Source organism: Myxine glutinosa, chromosome 11 (assembly GCF_964187855.1).
Source record: "Myxine glutinosa chromosome 11, kmMyxGlut1.1, whole genome shotgun sequence".
Classification (NCBI taxonomy): domain Eukaryota; kingdom Metazoa; phylum Chordata; class Myxini; order Myxiniformes; family Myxinidae; genus Myxine; species Myxine glutinosa.
Window position 1 is genome coordinate 104,358,642 of NC_136271.1, and position 13,871 is coordinate 104,372,512.

The following is a 13,871-nucleotide window of genomic DNA, read 5'->3' on the forward strand; positions in this document are numbered from 1 at the left end:
GATATTTTGCCTTTTCATTTGGGCCTCCCAATTGGAGCCCTGCCCGTAGGACGGGTACCGTTGCTAGTATAATGTAATAATGCGTGCAGGCAAACAAAAAGTGTTGATGGCATACCTGTGATGAATACCGACTGGATACGCACTGGCTTTAACGATGATTCCAATGGTCCAACTCCAGCTGTCCGCCATGACATGACAGTATTTCCCTCAGGCAACTTCACCTGCAACACAGCACCTTTTTAAATGTTTTTTTTAACCTATAGCTGATAATCCTAGGATCCCAAGCCGGAATCCTAACTGCTAAGCCAACACCAGGCTTACCCCACAATACTTACAAAGAGAAACAAAAAGCATGTCCCGAATAATTATCTGCCTAATGTTGTTCAAAGTTTGATTGATGGGTTTCACTTCTTCTTCGCTCTGTGATGAATCAGCCGGTCCGAGTTTACGTGTATATCTCTACAATTAACGATATCAGGTAAACTGTGGTAATAAGAGTACCTTGTGCGTTTTCCACTCATTTCCGATGGATGGCATGGGTCTGTTGGTCTGCTCATCCTCCAGCATGGCATTACATTGCTCATTCTGTACCTGGATACACAACCAGGAAGCGTTGCAAACACATTTCATTATGGTGCTCCAGTTTTTTTTGTTGCAATTTACTTTCTAAAAAATATATATATATATATACAGTATATATATATGTTGGAACCCATCTGTGGATCGGTCCCATCGGCCGATGGGTCTGACCCGTTTGCGGATCCGCAGATGGGCGACCCATCTGTGGATCCACAAACGGGTCAGACCCATCGCTGAGGGCCTCATAGAATCACATAGGGCCTCATAGAATCACACTGAGGGCCTCATAGAATCACATAATGCGTTATTGTGTTTATATAATTGACAATGCCCCGATTACGAAGCCACACCTTCATCTTTAGCTTTGGGGTGATTAAAGCATGCCAGGAATTGCTATATAAACAATGGAGAGCTGAGTCTGCCAGTGCCACCAGCGAAGTAGACCAGCGTTTTTAAATGGAGCGACATTATCTTATTTTTATCTTATCGACAAACGGTTATCGACAAACCACATGTCACGGACTGCTTTATAAACATTTATGACATCAATTGCTTATTTTTAGGTTCAAATAAACATACTCATCCACCATTGATGCATACACATTCCTTCAAGGTGAACAACACATCCGCAGATGGCGCAGACCCATCGGCCGATGGGTCTGCATTGTCATTTCTCGTGCATCCACAGATGGGTCGCCCATCTGCGGATCCGCAAACGGGTCAGACCCATCGGCCGATGGGACCGATCCACAGATGGGTTCCAACATATATATATATATATATATATATATATATATATATATATATATATATATATATATATATATATATATATGTATGTATGTATATATATATATATATATATATATATATATATATATATATATATATACATACATACATACATATATATATATATATATATATATATGTATATATATATATATATATATATATATATATATATATATATATATATTGTTACAGACGCGGTTTTAGATGTTATATTGACCGAGCGGTGGTGTATTACCGCGTCCGAACAGTTACTCCCCGATTAGAACCCGATTCCACCCGACGTTGACCAGATCGCACCGCAGATATTCAATCGGGAAACCTCTAAAGCGACCGAAAGAGAATGAAAAGAGAAGAAGACAGAGTACGGAGGAAGAACAGATTTATTATACACACACAAGCAATGGATGGAAGAAGCAGTCACACAGCGAATCGTTAACTTACACTATTCATTTTACTTAACCCCAAGACAACGAGTAGGACAGACGACGTTCACACTTACACGGGGGATATTGCAGGCAGGTAGGGCTTGAGGTGGATTGCTGGAGAGGGAGGAGGGTCGGAGGCAGCAGCTCTCAATTCCTCGTGGTTTTTGGCGGGAAAACCTTTCGTCGCGTATCCGCTGCCGATGCTTTAGACGTCCCGCGCTGGCTCGGGCACACCTGCTCCTCTCCTTCTGGTGGAGCCGTCTCCCTCCTTTCAGCACGTCTCTCCAAAGCTGGTTTCCTTTCCGAGTACCTCTCCTCTTTGGCTTGGAGCGTTTCGCATCTCCCCGCTCCTCTTGGTGCCGCCTCTTCGCTCCTCTCCCAGGTCATCTCGTGAAGCAGTCCCTTACAGTCGCTTTTATCACCTCGGGCGGAATCAAGCCGCCGGCTGCGAGGGCACGCCTACCGGGTCGCTCACCGCGGTGCTGATTGGCCATGCGACCCTCTGGCCCACTCCTCCCCTCTATGACGAGGTGGAGACACGCCTTTCTTCTCCGAGATTAGCACATGGGCAATGGCGGCTTGCGGGATTGAACACAACTCGCACCCTTTTGAAAGGAACTTTGGAGAGCGGAGATGTTGGGGAAATTGCAAGGGCCTACGCTTATTTTGTTTGATACAATGCAAAGTCAATCTAGTGGGAAACACATATTTAGCCTACATGGAATAAGGAAATACACTATTTAAAAAGATATATCGTGACCTGCGTGTAAGTTTCATGGAATTAACTAGGACGGCTGCGACCATTATTTACATTACGAGGGTGTTTACACATAACAAAACCATACTTTTTTACATTCGTTAAACTTCCTCCAAAATTGTTACACTTCTTAAAAACCGTTACACTTCTCAAATTCGTTACCCACTTCTCAAAACCGTTACACTGCACCCCCCTTTCTTCGGGTCCGTGCTCGGGCCTACAAAACTTTAACTTAGTGTGACACGTAGGTGTAATTCCCTCTACAATTAACCTGACCCTGAGTGTGACAATCTTAAAACACAAATAAGTATGTCCCCCTATTGCATTGCACCCTGTCTAACAGACTCAAGCCCACAGCTAACCGAATTACGGAATTATTCTCAAACTATACATTTACGGTGGGGAGCATTATTTACAATGACGTGATTTCTTATTTACAACGCAACCCAGGACCTGTGTTTTTTTTTGTTTTTTTTTCTCTTAGGGAACAAGAAAAAGACATTCCTGTTGGGAGGGAGGAGACAGCACGCATTGCATCGATGCACCAGTACCAATACCACCAAAGCACCCAAAAGCACCAAAAGCACCACAAGCACCACAAAGCACCAAAAGCACCACTCGGTGCGCAGTCACCATGGTTCTTAATAAACACAACAAAACAACTGGTGGTGGTCTTCACTTTCTCTGCTGGGCCGATGTTCTTCCCGACGTCTTCTGGCTTCATGCGGCCTATTTGGACATAATAAAAAGCACAACATGTGTTCGTTTATTTAGGGCCTCAGGGGCCAACTAAGGGTGGTCCACCTGTTTGGCATAGGTGCCACCTTACCGAGGTCCGCAAGCAAGATTCCCTGGCCACTATGGCGGTCTCCAACAGAGGTGCCCTGCCCCAGAACCTGGGGTCCATCAAGTGGTACTTGGCCGCAGAACAGCGGTCCATAAAGCGGTACATCAACGCAATGCATGCTGGTTCTGGGAATCTCGGGCGCACAATGGCCACCTCACGCACGCTCCCCTCGGCACCCAATGGCGCACAGGTCGTCAAGTGGGAGACAAAAGGTGGGAAGACAATTGAGCGAGGGGTAAGGTCACAAGGGTACACATCAATAAGGCAATGCAAGGCGAAATGCGTACGGAGGGCGAAGTGAGAAAGCTCGTCCCTACCGTACGTCACCCCCCTGTCACCTACACTACCCTTGCCCTTACCCCATATGTACAAAATCTACACATTACCAATTCGTCACTACTGTCACGTCTTCCCCATATTTCTCCTATACCAAATTCGTCTCCACAATCCCTCTACTTCAAAAATTTGCCATCACCAAATTCATCATCAATCCTCATAAGGAGGCAGAGATGGAACATCAAAGCACAATGTCACACCCACGTCATGATGTGTCTCACAATCCAAACATTTGCATCAAAAATAATTAAACATGGCATGGTGCGGAGTACCTGTCACCTCAGGTGAGTGGATGCAGATGGTGCGAGGAGATCCTTCTTCCTAACTATCCTCTAAATGACTTTAACACACTTTACACTACCCGGGGTCTCTCCCTGCCAATCCATTGGCCAGCTTACACTATGGGTTCTAAAAACCAATTCCCATTGACCAAACTGTGGTGCTTCTCAATTTGGGGTCTCACTCCCCGATTCATCTCCCGGTGCCTTCGCACAATTTCTGGGCTGCGACGTGTAGCTCTCCCAGCAGGTCTACCCACCTGCACACCTCCACCACTGCAGTTGCCACCCTAGCTTACCTAGCTCCTCACCCTAACCTAACTAACTGGGGAAGGCCCTCTCGCACTCTCACCCCCTCAGTGCCCTCTCTGGCACTGGGCTACCCGGGTCCGTCCTCCGGATCCTCGGGCCCCATCCACAACAACTACTACCGGCTCCCAGAGCCCACCTGCGGCCTCACCTGGCCGACATCCTCACAGTGGTGGAGTGCCCAACCAACTACACACACTAACAGGCTACACGCCCAGCCATTTCCACAACACTAATGCACCCATCCAAAGACCATTCTTTCACCTGCACCACAGATGCCAATATCCAACCACAATTTACCTATACCCTCTACCTAACACTTACACTACCCGCCCCGGGTATTTCGTGATGGGGGTCCACTCTTCCCCCATTCACACCTTCGCACCATCCACTCCACTCCACAATTTCCACCATACTCACTCCACGACCATCCATTCCAATACTCCATTTATTCCACACTACCATTCTCCATACCTGCTGTTGCACACCTGTGCCCTCACACCTGGTGCCACCTGCACCCTCCTTTCTTCCTGGACCATTTGGTCAGCACAACACGCAATCACCACTACTCCCTCATACACTGCTCCATTCACCTGTTCAGTTGCACACCTGTGCAATCACACCTGTTTAATTCTCACCTGTTCAATCTTCACACACACGGCATCATCTCAGCTAACTACTCCCTTGTGAAACTTGCGCTTCCCAGTCGTCCCTTTAAACTATTGCGCTCCCACGTCATTACCAACCACACTAAACTACCTGCATCCCCACTACAGGTATCAGTCACTATCTAAACCTTAACGTTACCTAATGTCATCTTCGCTAGATCCCTATCAATATAACCAAACCCTCCCTGGCTCGGTTGTCATAGCCACCCCATAAACTATTGCGCATTTGCCCCCACTGTCTGTGAGGGATGGTGGATTTGCCATCCCACCACATCGGGGGTCTCTCACTATCAATTTCGCACACCTAAATCCAACCAATCAAAAATTCTGCCAATCATCTGCCAATCACCGTACCAATCATCAAATTTCGCCTTTTTCTAATTTCGTGGCCAAAACACTATCCTCATCACCCGTCTACTTATTAGATCCTCTCGGTGCGCCAATTCACGTCTACAGCCCGGCTGCGTACAGCCGAGCAATGAACGCGGGTTCTTTGGTGCCGGCGGCTGGATACGTCCCGCATTCGGGGCAGGGACGGGGGCTTACCCGGGCCGAGATCCCACGCACCACCTCGGCGTGGCGCCATCCAATGTCCCGATCTCGACCTGCCGGCACGTCTCAACAAAACGTGGTCGCCATGACGACCCTTCCTATCCAGCTGCCCGCTCCGCCTAGTGGAGCCCGGACGCGGCCGTTCCAAGCGAGGCACAGCGTGGATCGCGTACGGCGGTTCTTTCAAAACCGCCGTGGTTCGGATCCCCGCTGGTCCTCGCGGCACGCGAAGCTGCCCGACGCGCACCGAGGGCCCGATTCGGCTATAAGTCGTTCTAACCTCTAACCCGGTTACCGTCGATGCTTCACCTGCATGCTTACATGCATATGCTACCCCTTTCTTGCTCATACATGCAGCCGTTTCCATGCTCCTCGTCATACCTTTTCTTACACACCTCGGTACACTCATTCCGCTCACCGACTTGGTCACACACCTGACCACCGAACACCTTGGCACACATTCGTCGCTCGCACACCTCACCAACACACCTCTTCGCGCCCCTTCCTCGGGCACCTCTTCTGTGACAATCACAGGTGTGCTCTTACTCGCACACCCAACCACGTGCCTCACGACCAACTCAAATGTGCATTCCCACACACGCTCTACCATTCCAGGTGTGCATCCTTCCATCCCAGGTGTACATCCTCGCTCACCTGTCATAACCAACTCACGCTCCGTTTCACTCTCACTACTCTCACCTCCACTCTTGATAACGCACTCACCCTTCCTCTCGACAGCGCACTCTTTCCTCATGCACCTGTCCGTTACACACCTTTCTCGCGCATCCTCTCGCGCACACTCTTTCGTTACATCCTCTGTAACTCTCACCACACCGCGCTTCCACGTACTCCCTCGCACACGCGCTACGACCGACTCACTCTTGACAACACACTCACTCCTTGGCGTGCACTTTTTCCTCACACACCCCATGGTCGGACATTCTCGCACACCTCTTTTTTCGCACACCAGACCTGTCGCACACTTCACCAATGGCCTTTCACGAACACCCGGGTCTAAACCAATCCCCAAGCCGACTGAAGCTTTCCTCACATCATATACATTGCCACTCACCTCCGTACCTCGTCTCCGCACCTCCTTTGCCACCTGCAAACTCTTTATTTGGTCAGTGAGCATCACATTATGAGTTGAGCACCGACCTTGCACATATTCCATCACCTCCTCCTGGATTTCTCTTTTAGTTTCTGTCCGTCTCTTCTTAATTTCACTCACCTCTTCTTCCACTTCCTCTAATTTTTGCTTCACCTCTTTTATTTCTCGGTGCGTCTCCTCAAGTTCGTCCTCTAAGGCTACCGTGACCGTCTCTATGTGCATCCTCACCTGCCGGTCCTTTGTCTCCATTATCTCTGTCACCTCGTCCACCCTCATTGTCAGTTCCTCACGTACCATCTGACATTGCCTCTGCGTCGCTATTAATTCGTTTTTAATTTCTTTTTGTGTCGCCTTTAACCCTCCTAGTACCGCAGTGTTCTTTTGAACCTGCTCCACTAGTTCTTTTTGTCCCTCCGTCAGCTGTTCCACCTCCTCCGTCAGATCTTCTATTCCCCCTTGTAACTTTGCCGTATTATTCCTCACTTCTTTCTCCATACGCTTCTCACCTCGCTTTACCTCCTCGCGTAGCCCCGAGACCTCCTCACCCACACCTCGTCGTATCTCCTCCTTCATCTCCTCCATCTCCTTTGTAGATGCCACCCTCATCTGTCCCAATTCATCCCTCTGAGCATCCAATTTGGTTTCTACCCCGATTCTTACCTCCTCTATCTGCTCTCCCATTTGTTTAATTTCTCGGGCGGATTGCTCCCCTATCTCCCGCAATTTGCCTTCCATCCTGTTTTCTAACCCCTCTAACCCCTTTTTCATCCCTTCCATTTGATTCTCTTGAGCGGCCATTCTGTTTTCTACCCCCGTTAACCCATTCTTTACCTCTTTTATCCCATTGTCTAACCCCTCAAAATTATTGTCTAACTTCCCAAATTTCTTGTCTAACTCCTCAAAATTATTGTCTAACTTCTCACCGGTACCCCTCGCTTCGTCCCTCATTACCCCCAATTGCTCACTCTGAGCATCCATCCGGTTCCCCATTACCCCCATCATTCTGCTTTCCATTTCTTCGCTATTCTTGTCCATAAGGGCCTTCATTTGTATAAAAAAAAGGTTCAAATCCACCAACGGCGCTGCTACGGTCGCGGGCGCGGCAAAATTTGGTGCCGCTACACCCACGTGCGCGAGGACGCCACTTTGCGCGTCTGATACTTCCGCAACCACATTGCTATTTTTCTCCTCCTCCCTTTCCTCCACATACATTTCCCCGAGGTCCTGGGTCGATTCCACCCTGTCTATCTCTCCCACCGACATCCGATCGCCTTGATTGTCCATGGCGCGATCTCAAAATTCGGGTTTTATAAAACAAAATAAATTTCGGCAGCTTGTAATTTTGAGCGCGTTAAGCGCGCTTCGGGTCCGATCTCACTCCTCAACACCAATTGTTACTGATATAACACAATTGGTGTCCCAAAATTTGGGCCTAACAAATTTAGTCCCAGGTCCGAATCCAACTCCTGACAACCAATTGTTACAGACGCGGTTTTAGATGTTATATTGACCGAGCGGTGGTGTATTACCGCGTCCGAACAGTTACTCCCCGATTAGAACCCGATTCCACCCGACGTTGACCAGATCGCACCGCAGATATTCAATCGGGAAACCTCTAAAGCGACCGAAAGAGAATGAAAAGAGAAGAAGACAGAGTACGGAGGAAGAACAGATTTATTATACACACACAAGCAATGGATGGAAGAAGCAGTCACACAGCGAATCGTTAACTTACACTATTCATTTTACTTAACCCCAAGACAACGAGTAGGACAGACGACGTTCACACTTACACGGGGGATATTGCAGGCAGGTAGGGCTTGAGGTGGATTGCTGGAGAGGGAGGAGGGTCGGAGGCAGCAGCTCTCAATTCCTCGCGGTTTTTGGCGGGAAAACCCTTCGTCGCGTATCCGCTGCCGATGCTTTAGACGTCCCGCGCTGGCTCGGGCACACCTGCTCCTCTCCTTCTGGTGGAGCCGTCTCCCTCCTTTCAGCGCGTCTCTCCAAAGCTGGTTTCCTTTCCGAGTACCTCTCCTCTTTGGCTTGGAGCGTTTCGCATCTCCCCGCTCCTCTTGGTGCCGCCTCTTCGCTCCTCTCCCAGGTCATCTCGTGAAGCAGTCCCTTACAGTCGCTTTTATCACCTCGGGCGGAATCAAGCCGCCGGCTGCGAGGGCACGCCTACCGGGTCGCTCACCGCGGTGCTGATTGGCCATGCGACCCTCTGGCTCACTCCTCCCCTCTATGACGAGGTGGAGACACGCCTTTCTTCTCCGAGATTAGCACATGGGCAATGGCGGCTTGCGGGATTGAACACAACTCGCACCCTTTTGAAAGGAACTTTGGAGAGCGGAGATGTTTGGGGAAATTGCAAGGGCCTACGCTTATTTTGTTTGATACAATGCAAAGTCAATCTAGTGGGAAACACATATTTAGCCTACATGGAATAAGGAAATACACTATTTAAAAAGATATATCGTGACCTGCGTGTAAGTTTCATGGAATTAACTAGGACGGCTGCGACCATTATTTACATTACGAGGGTGTTTACACATAACAAAACCATACTTTTTTACATTCGTTACACTTCCTCCAAAATTGTTACACTTCTTAAAAACCGTTACACTTCTCAAATTCGTTACCCACTTCTCAAAACCGTTACAATATATATATATATATATATATATATGTATATATATATATATATATATATATAGATATATATATATATACACACAGACTTGGCATTTAATATGGAATATATTTTTTTTCTTGACTTGGGATTAGTTTCTGAACTCAGTCTATCAATCTGGTGAGTTTCTCTTACGCCTCGGTGATTTCTTTGTTAAAAGAACCATGTCACTGATTGTCTGTCGCAGCAAGAAGTCAATAACAGGATAATATCACAGGTGGCGTGACAAAATGTACGAACAGGTACATTTGACGATTGGCTTCACAATCGGGTATATAAGGGTTGTTGCATTCTGGATTAGTGGAAAACAACTGCTGCACGTCTACAAAAGTTATTGCCGCTTCCTCTGGAGATGTTCCGTCAACTCGACAATGCTGTTTGTCATGGAGTGGTGGCTTTACGAAATTCCGGCATGAAACAGCGTGCTATTGGTCGGCAATATGGCATCACTCAAGGTCAGGTGTCAAAGATCCTGAAAGGAAATGCTCAGAGGGGTGTCCCAACTCCAATACCGAGGTCAGGACGTCCCCGCAGAACCACAAGGAGGGATGATCGCCAGCTGCACCGGTTAGTCCGCAATGGCCATACCAAGTCAGCTAATCGGCTTAGGGCTGAGTGGCAGCAACTGACAAATGTGCCTGTATCCAGAAGGCGAGTTAACCAACGACTGGTTCAAGCAGGCTATCGTGCCAGGCGTCCCCTGAGAAAGGCACGCCTGACCAGACAACACCGCCAGCGCCGATTGCAGTGGGCCAGAGAGCACCGTCAATGGCAGCCAAGACACTGGAATCACGTGATCTTCAGTGACGAGTCTAGATTTCTGGTCTATCGTCAAGATGGCGGCGTCCGAGTGCGCAGACAACTGCATGAAGCCTACAACGAAGATTGTATAGTGCCAAGAGTCCAAGCTGGAGGTGGTGGGGTGACCGTTTGGGCTGCTTTTCATGCAGGGGGCAAAACTGACCTTGTTGTACTGAATGGAAACCTGAACCAGTTCAAGTACAGGGCCATTCTGGAAGAAACATTGCTTCCATTTGCTCATGCAGCCTTTCGAGGAAACTTTGTCTTCCAAGATGACAATGCACAGCCTCATCGTGCTCGCATGATCCAACACTTTCTTGCTGACCATGGTGTGGAGCATATGGAGTGGCCTGCCATGTCCCCGGATATGAATCCGATAGAGAACTTGTGGGCAGAATTAACGCGTCACATCGACAACTTGGACCAGCAGCTTACCTCTGTGCGTGAATTGCAGCAGGCTATTATCACTGCATGGCAAGCGATTCCTGTCCAAACCTTGGCAAATCTCGTATCCAGCATGCCTCGACGTGTACGTGCTCTCCTGAATGCTCGTGGGGATTACAAGAAGTACTGAACTGTAATTTAAATGTCCGTAACCCCAGTCGTAATTTAACTTTTGTTTTTGTTAAAAATAAATTTGGCTAATGTGCAAAATAAAGAGATACTTCTGGAAAACTCTTCTGGAAAACAAATCCGTTTCTGGTGTTTGTTCCCCCTCCATCCCCTCCCTTACCTCAAATGGCTACACAGCTGACTCCGCACGTGAAAAAGCTGAATGCCTCAACTCTGTGTTTGCCTCTAAATCTTGTGTCCCAAACCCATCCCTCTCTGTACCCACCATACCCAGTCGTACCCTGCTGCTCCTGGACTCCGTGTCCTTTCCTCCTGACAAGGTGGAAAAGTTTCTGTCAACCCTCGACTCTGATTCTGCAACTGGACCCGACGGCATCAGCCCACGGGTCCTAAAATCCTGCTCTGCTGCTCTATCTCACCCTCTCTCTGTTCTCTTCACCCTCTCTTTTGCTCAGGGTCAACTGCCATCTGCTTGGAAATCAGCCAACATCACCGCTTTGCACAAAAAAGGTGCACAAACAGATCCTAGCAACTACAGACCAATCAGCCTTCTCCCAATTATCAGCAAAGTCATGGAATCCATCATTGCTTCGGATATGAAATCTTTCCTCTTCTCCAATGGCTTGATCTCTGATCATCAATTTGGTTTCAGACCAGGTCACTCTACTCTGGACATGCTGCTTCTGCTGTCTCAACAATGGATGGAGGTCATCAATGCCAAACAGGAAATTAGAGCTGTCTCCCTTGACATATCACGTGCCTTCGACACGGTCTGGCACCCCGCTCTGCTCACCAAACTCTCCTCCTTTGGTATCCATGGAAATCTCCACGCATGGCTGGCGGACTTCCTCTCTAGTCGTCGTCAACGTGTGGCCCTGAATGGGTTTCTCTCATCTCCTCTTCCTGTTCAGGCTGGAGTTCCCCAAGGCAGTGTTCTGGGCCCCGTGCTTTTTCTGGTCTTCATCAATGATCTCTCTGACTCTCTCGAAAATCCTCTCTATATCTTTGCTGATGACTCCACTCTCTGCCGCTCCATTCCTCTTCCCTCAGATCGGCAGTCTGCTGCCTCCTCACTCTCTGAAGACCTGGACAAAATCACAGACTGGTCAAACAAGTGGAACATGTCTTTCAATCCTGACAAATCTCACACTCTTACTATGTCTCTCCGAAAAGATCGACTGGACAACCCTCCCATCTACTTTCTCAACAATCCTCTCCAAGAAGTTCTGTCGCTCAAGATTTTGGGTCTCACTATCTGCCATGATCTTTCTTGGGAAAACCACATTTCCAAGCTGGCCTCCAAAGCCAGTCGCCGACTGGGAATCCTCCGTCGTGCGAAGTCCTTCCTCGGCACACCTGAGCTCCTCACCACATACAAGGCTTTCATCCGCAGCTCAATGGAATACTGTTCTCCCCTATGGGCCGGTGCTCCTGCCTCACACCTAGCTCGGCTTCACGCTGTTGAAACCAAAGCTTTCAGAATTATTGGAATCTCCCGCGATGAAGCTATCTCTGAGGGCCTTTCACTCACTCACCGCAGGCAGGTAGGTGGTCTTTCTGTCTTCTACCGACTCCTCTCCGGCCTTGCACCCCCAGCTCTCTCTGTGCTCTGTCCCCCAAATATTCCTACAGGTCGCACAAGATCTGCCAGCAACCCTCTGATGGTTAAACTGCCGAAATCTCGGCTCTCTGCTCACCTTCACTCTTTCATTCCTCTTTTCTCCCGCCTCTGGAACAAACTCCCTCACTCTTCAATCCCACTCCTCCCTCCAGGTCTTTAAAACAGCTGTTCACCACCATCTCTTATCTTCCCCCATCCAAAACCTTGATCTTTTCTACCCCCGCTAATTCACCCCAGATCCACCTTGTTTGAAATTCCAACTTCTTTCCTGGAAGTCCTGGCAGTGTCCATATGTTTTATACCTCTCCCACCGCCCCCTTCCCATGCCCCCCCCCCCCCCCAAAGCCCTCGCCCTCTCTCAGATCTCTCGATGTCTCCATGTCTCTCGGTCCCTGCTCTCAAATGTTGTGTTTGTGTCCTTCCCCCTCTCTCCCCATCTTGTCTACCGCTCCCAATGTTATATGTTTTATGTGTCGGTTTGTCTTTCTGTGTGATTAATGTTCGCTCTTTCACGAGCCTCGATCTTGTATACAAAAAAAAAACAAAAAAAAAACGCACAGACGTTTAACACAGTACTGTCCGTGAATTGGCTTCAATATCAGTTTACATCACCTTCAAGGATCAATTTATTTGCTTCGAAATGTCAAATGTGGTTTTTGTTTCTTTTAAAGGTCACATTAACAAAATCTAGAATAATTTCAACATAATCCCAATTAACTTTTGGTTCTAAGTCATCTTGAAAAGTAAGTTCACCCCCACAAAAAAATATTCCATATTAAATGCCGCCTGTATATATATATATATATATATATATATATATATATATATATATATATATATATATATATATATATATATATATATATATATATATATATATATATATATATATATATATATATATATATATATATATATATATATATATGTATATATATATATATATATGTATATATATATATATATATATATATATATATATATATATATATATATATATATATATATATATATATATATATATATTACAGACGTGGCTTGGATGTTATTTACCGAGCGGTTTTATGGTATGACCACGTCTGCACAAGTTACCCGATTGTGCCCGAACGTGGACTAGTCGCGCGATGCTGGCTCAATAAGAAAAAGAAGACACCCGGCTGGGTTATAATGACAGACACCAATGTTTCGATTCTCAATTATATTCGTAAGGAAAGGTTAGATTACAGGGGCTAGAGGTATATTACAGGAAGACAGGCACTTAGACACTCTTATATTAACCCCGGACAGACGACAGGTAAACGGGACAAAGCTGACTCACACGGGGATTGATGGAAAGGACAGGCGGGTAGCGATGGCTCCAGGTGCACCTGGGCTCAAAGGTCAGAATCGACTCGGTCCGGTCCAGAGATGCGGGGAGGTCGCAGCGCTCGGATGGCGTCTTGTCTGCTCAAGCTGGGGGCGCATCTGACGTCACATCCGGCGCGGGGCCGCGTATATCCGGCGGGGAGTGACACGCCCTCGGCTCGTTAG

At 47.6% G+C, this 13,871-nt stretch overlaps 1 protein-coding gene across 2 annotated transcripts in view; it reads right to left on the bottom strand.

Annotated features, from left to right (window-relative positions):
- LOC137437050 (endosome/lysosome-associated apoptosis and autophagy regulator family member 2-like) overlaps positions 1–13,871 on the bottom strand; it is a 107,410-nt gene that overhangs the window by 60,259 nt on the left and 33,280 nt on the right. For both annotated transcript variants that reach the window (XM_068131379.2, XM_078786941.1), the window contains 2 exons: positions 502–591; positions 116–221 (listed from right to left, as the gene is read on the bottom strand). In XM_068131379.2, the coding sequence (XP_067987480.2) occupies positions 116–221; positions 502–591 (196 nt within the window). The remainder of the gene's footprint in view (positions 1–115; positions 222–501; positions 592–13,871) is intronic.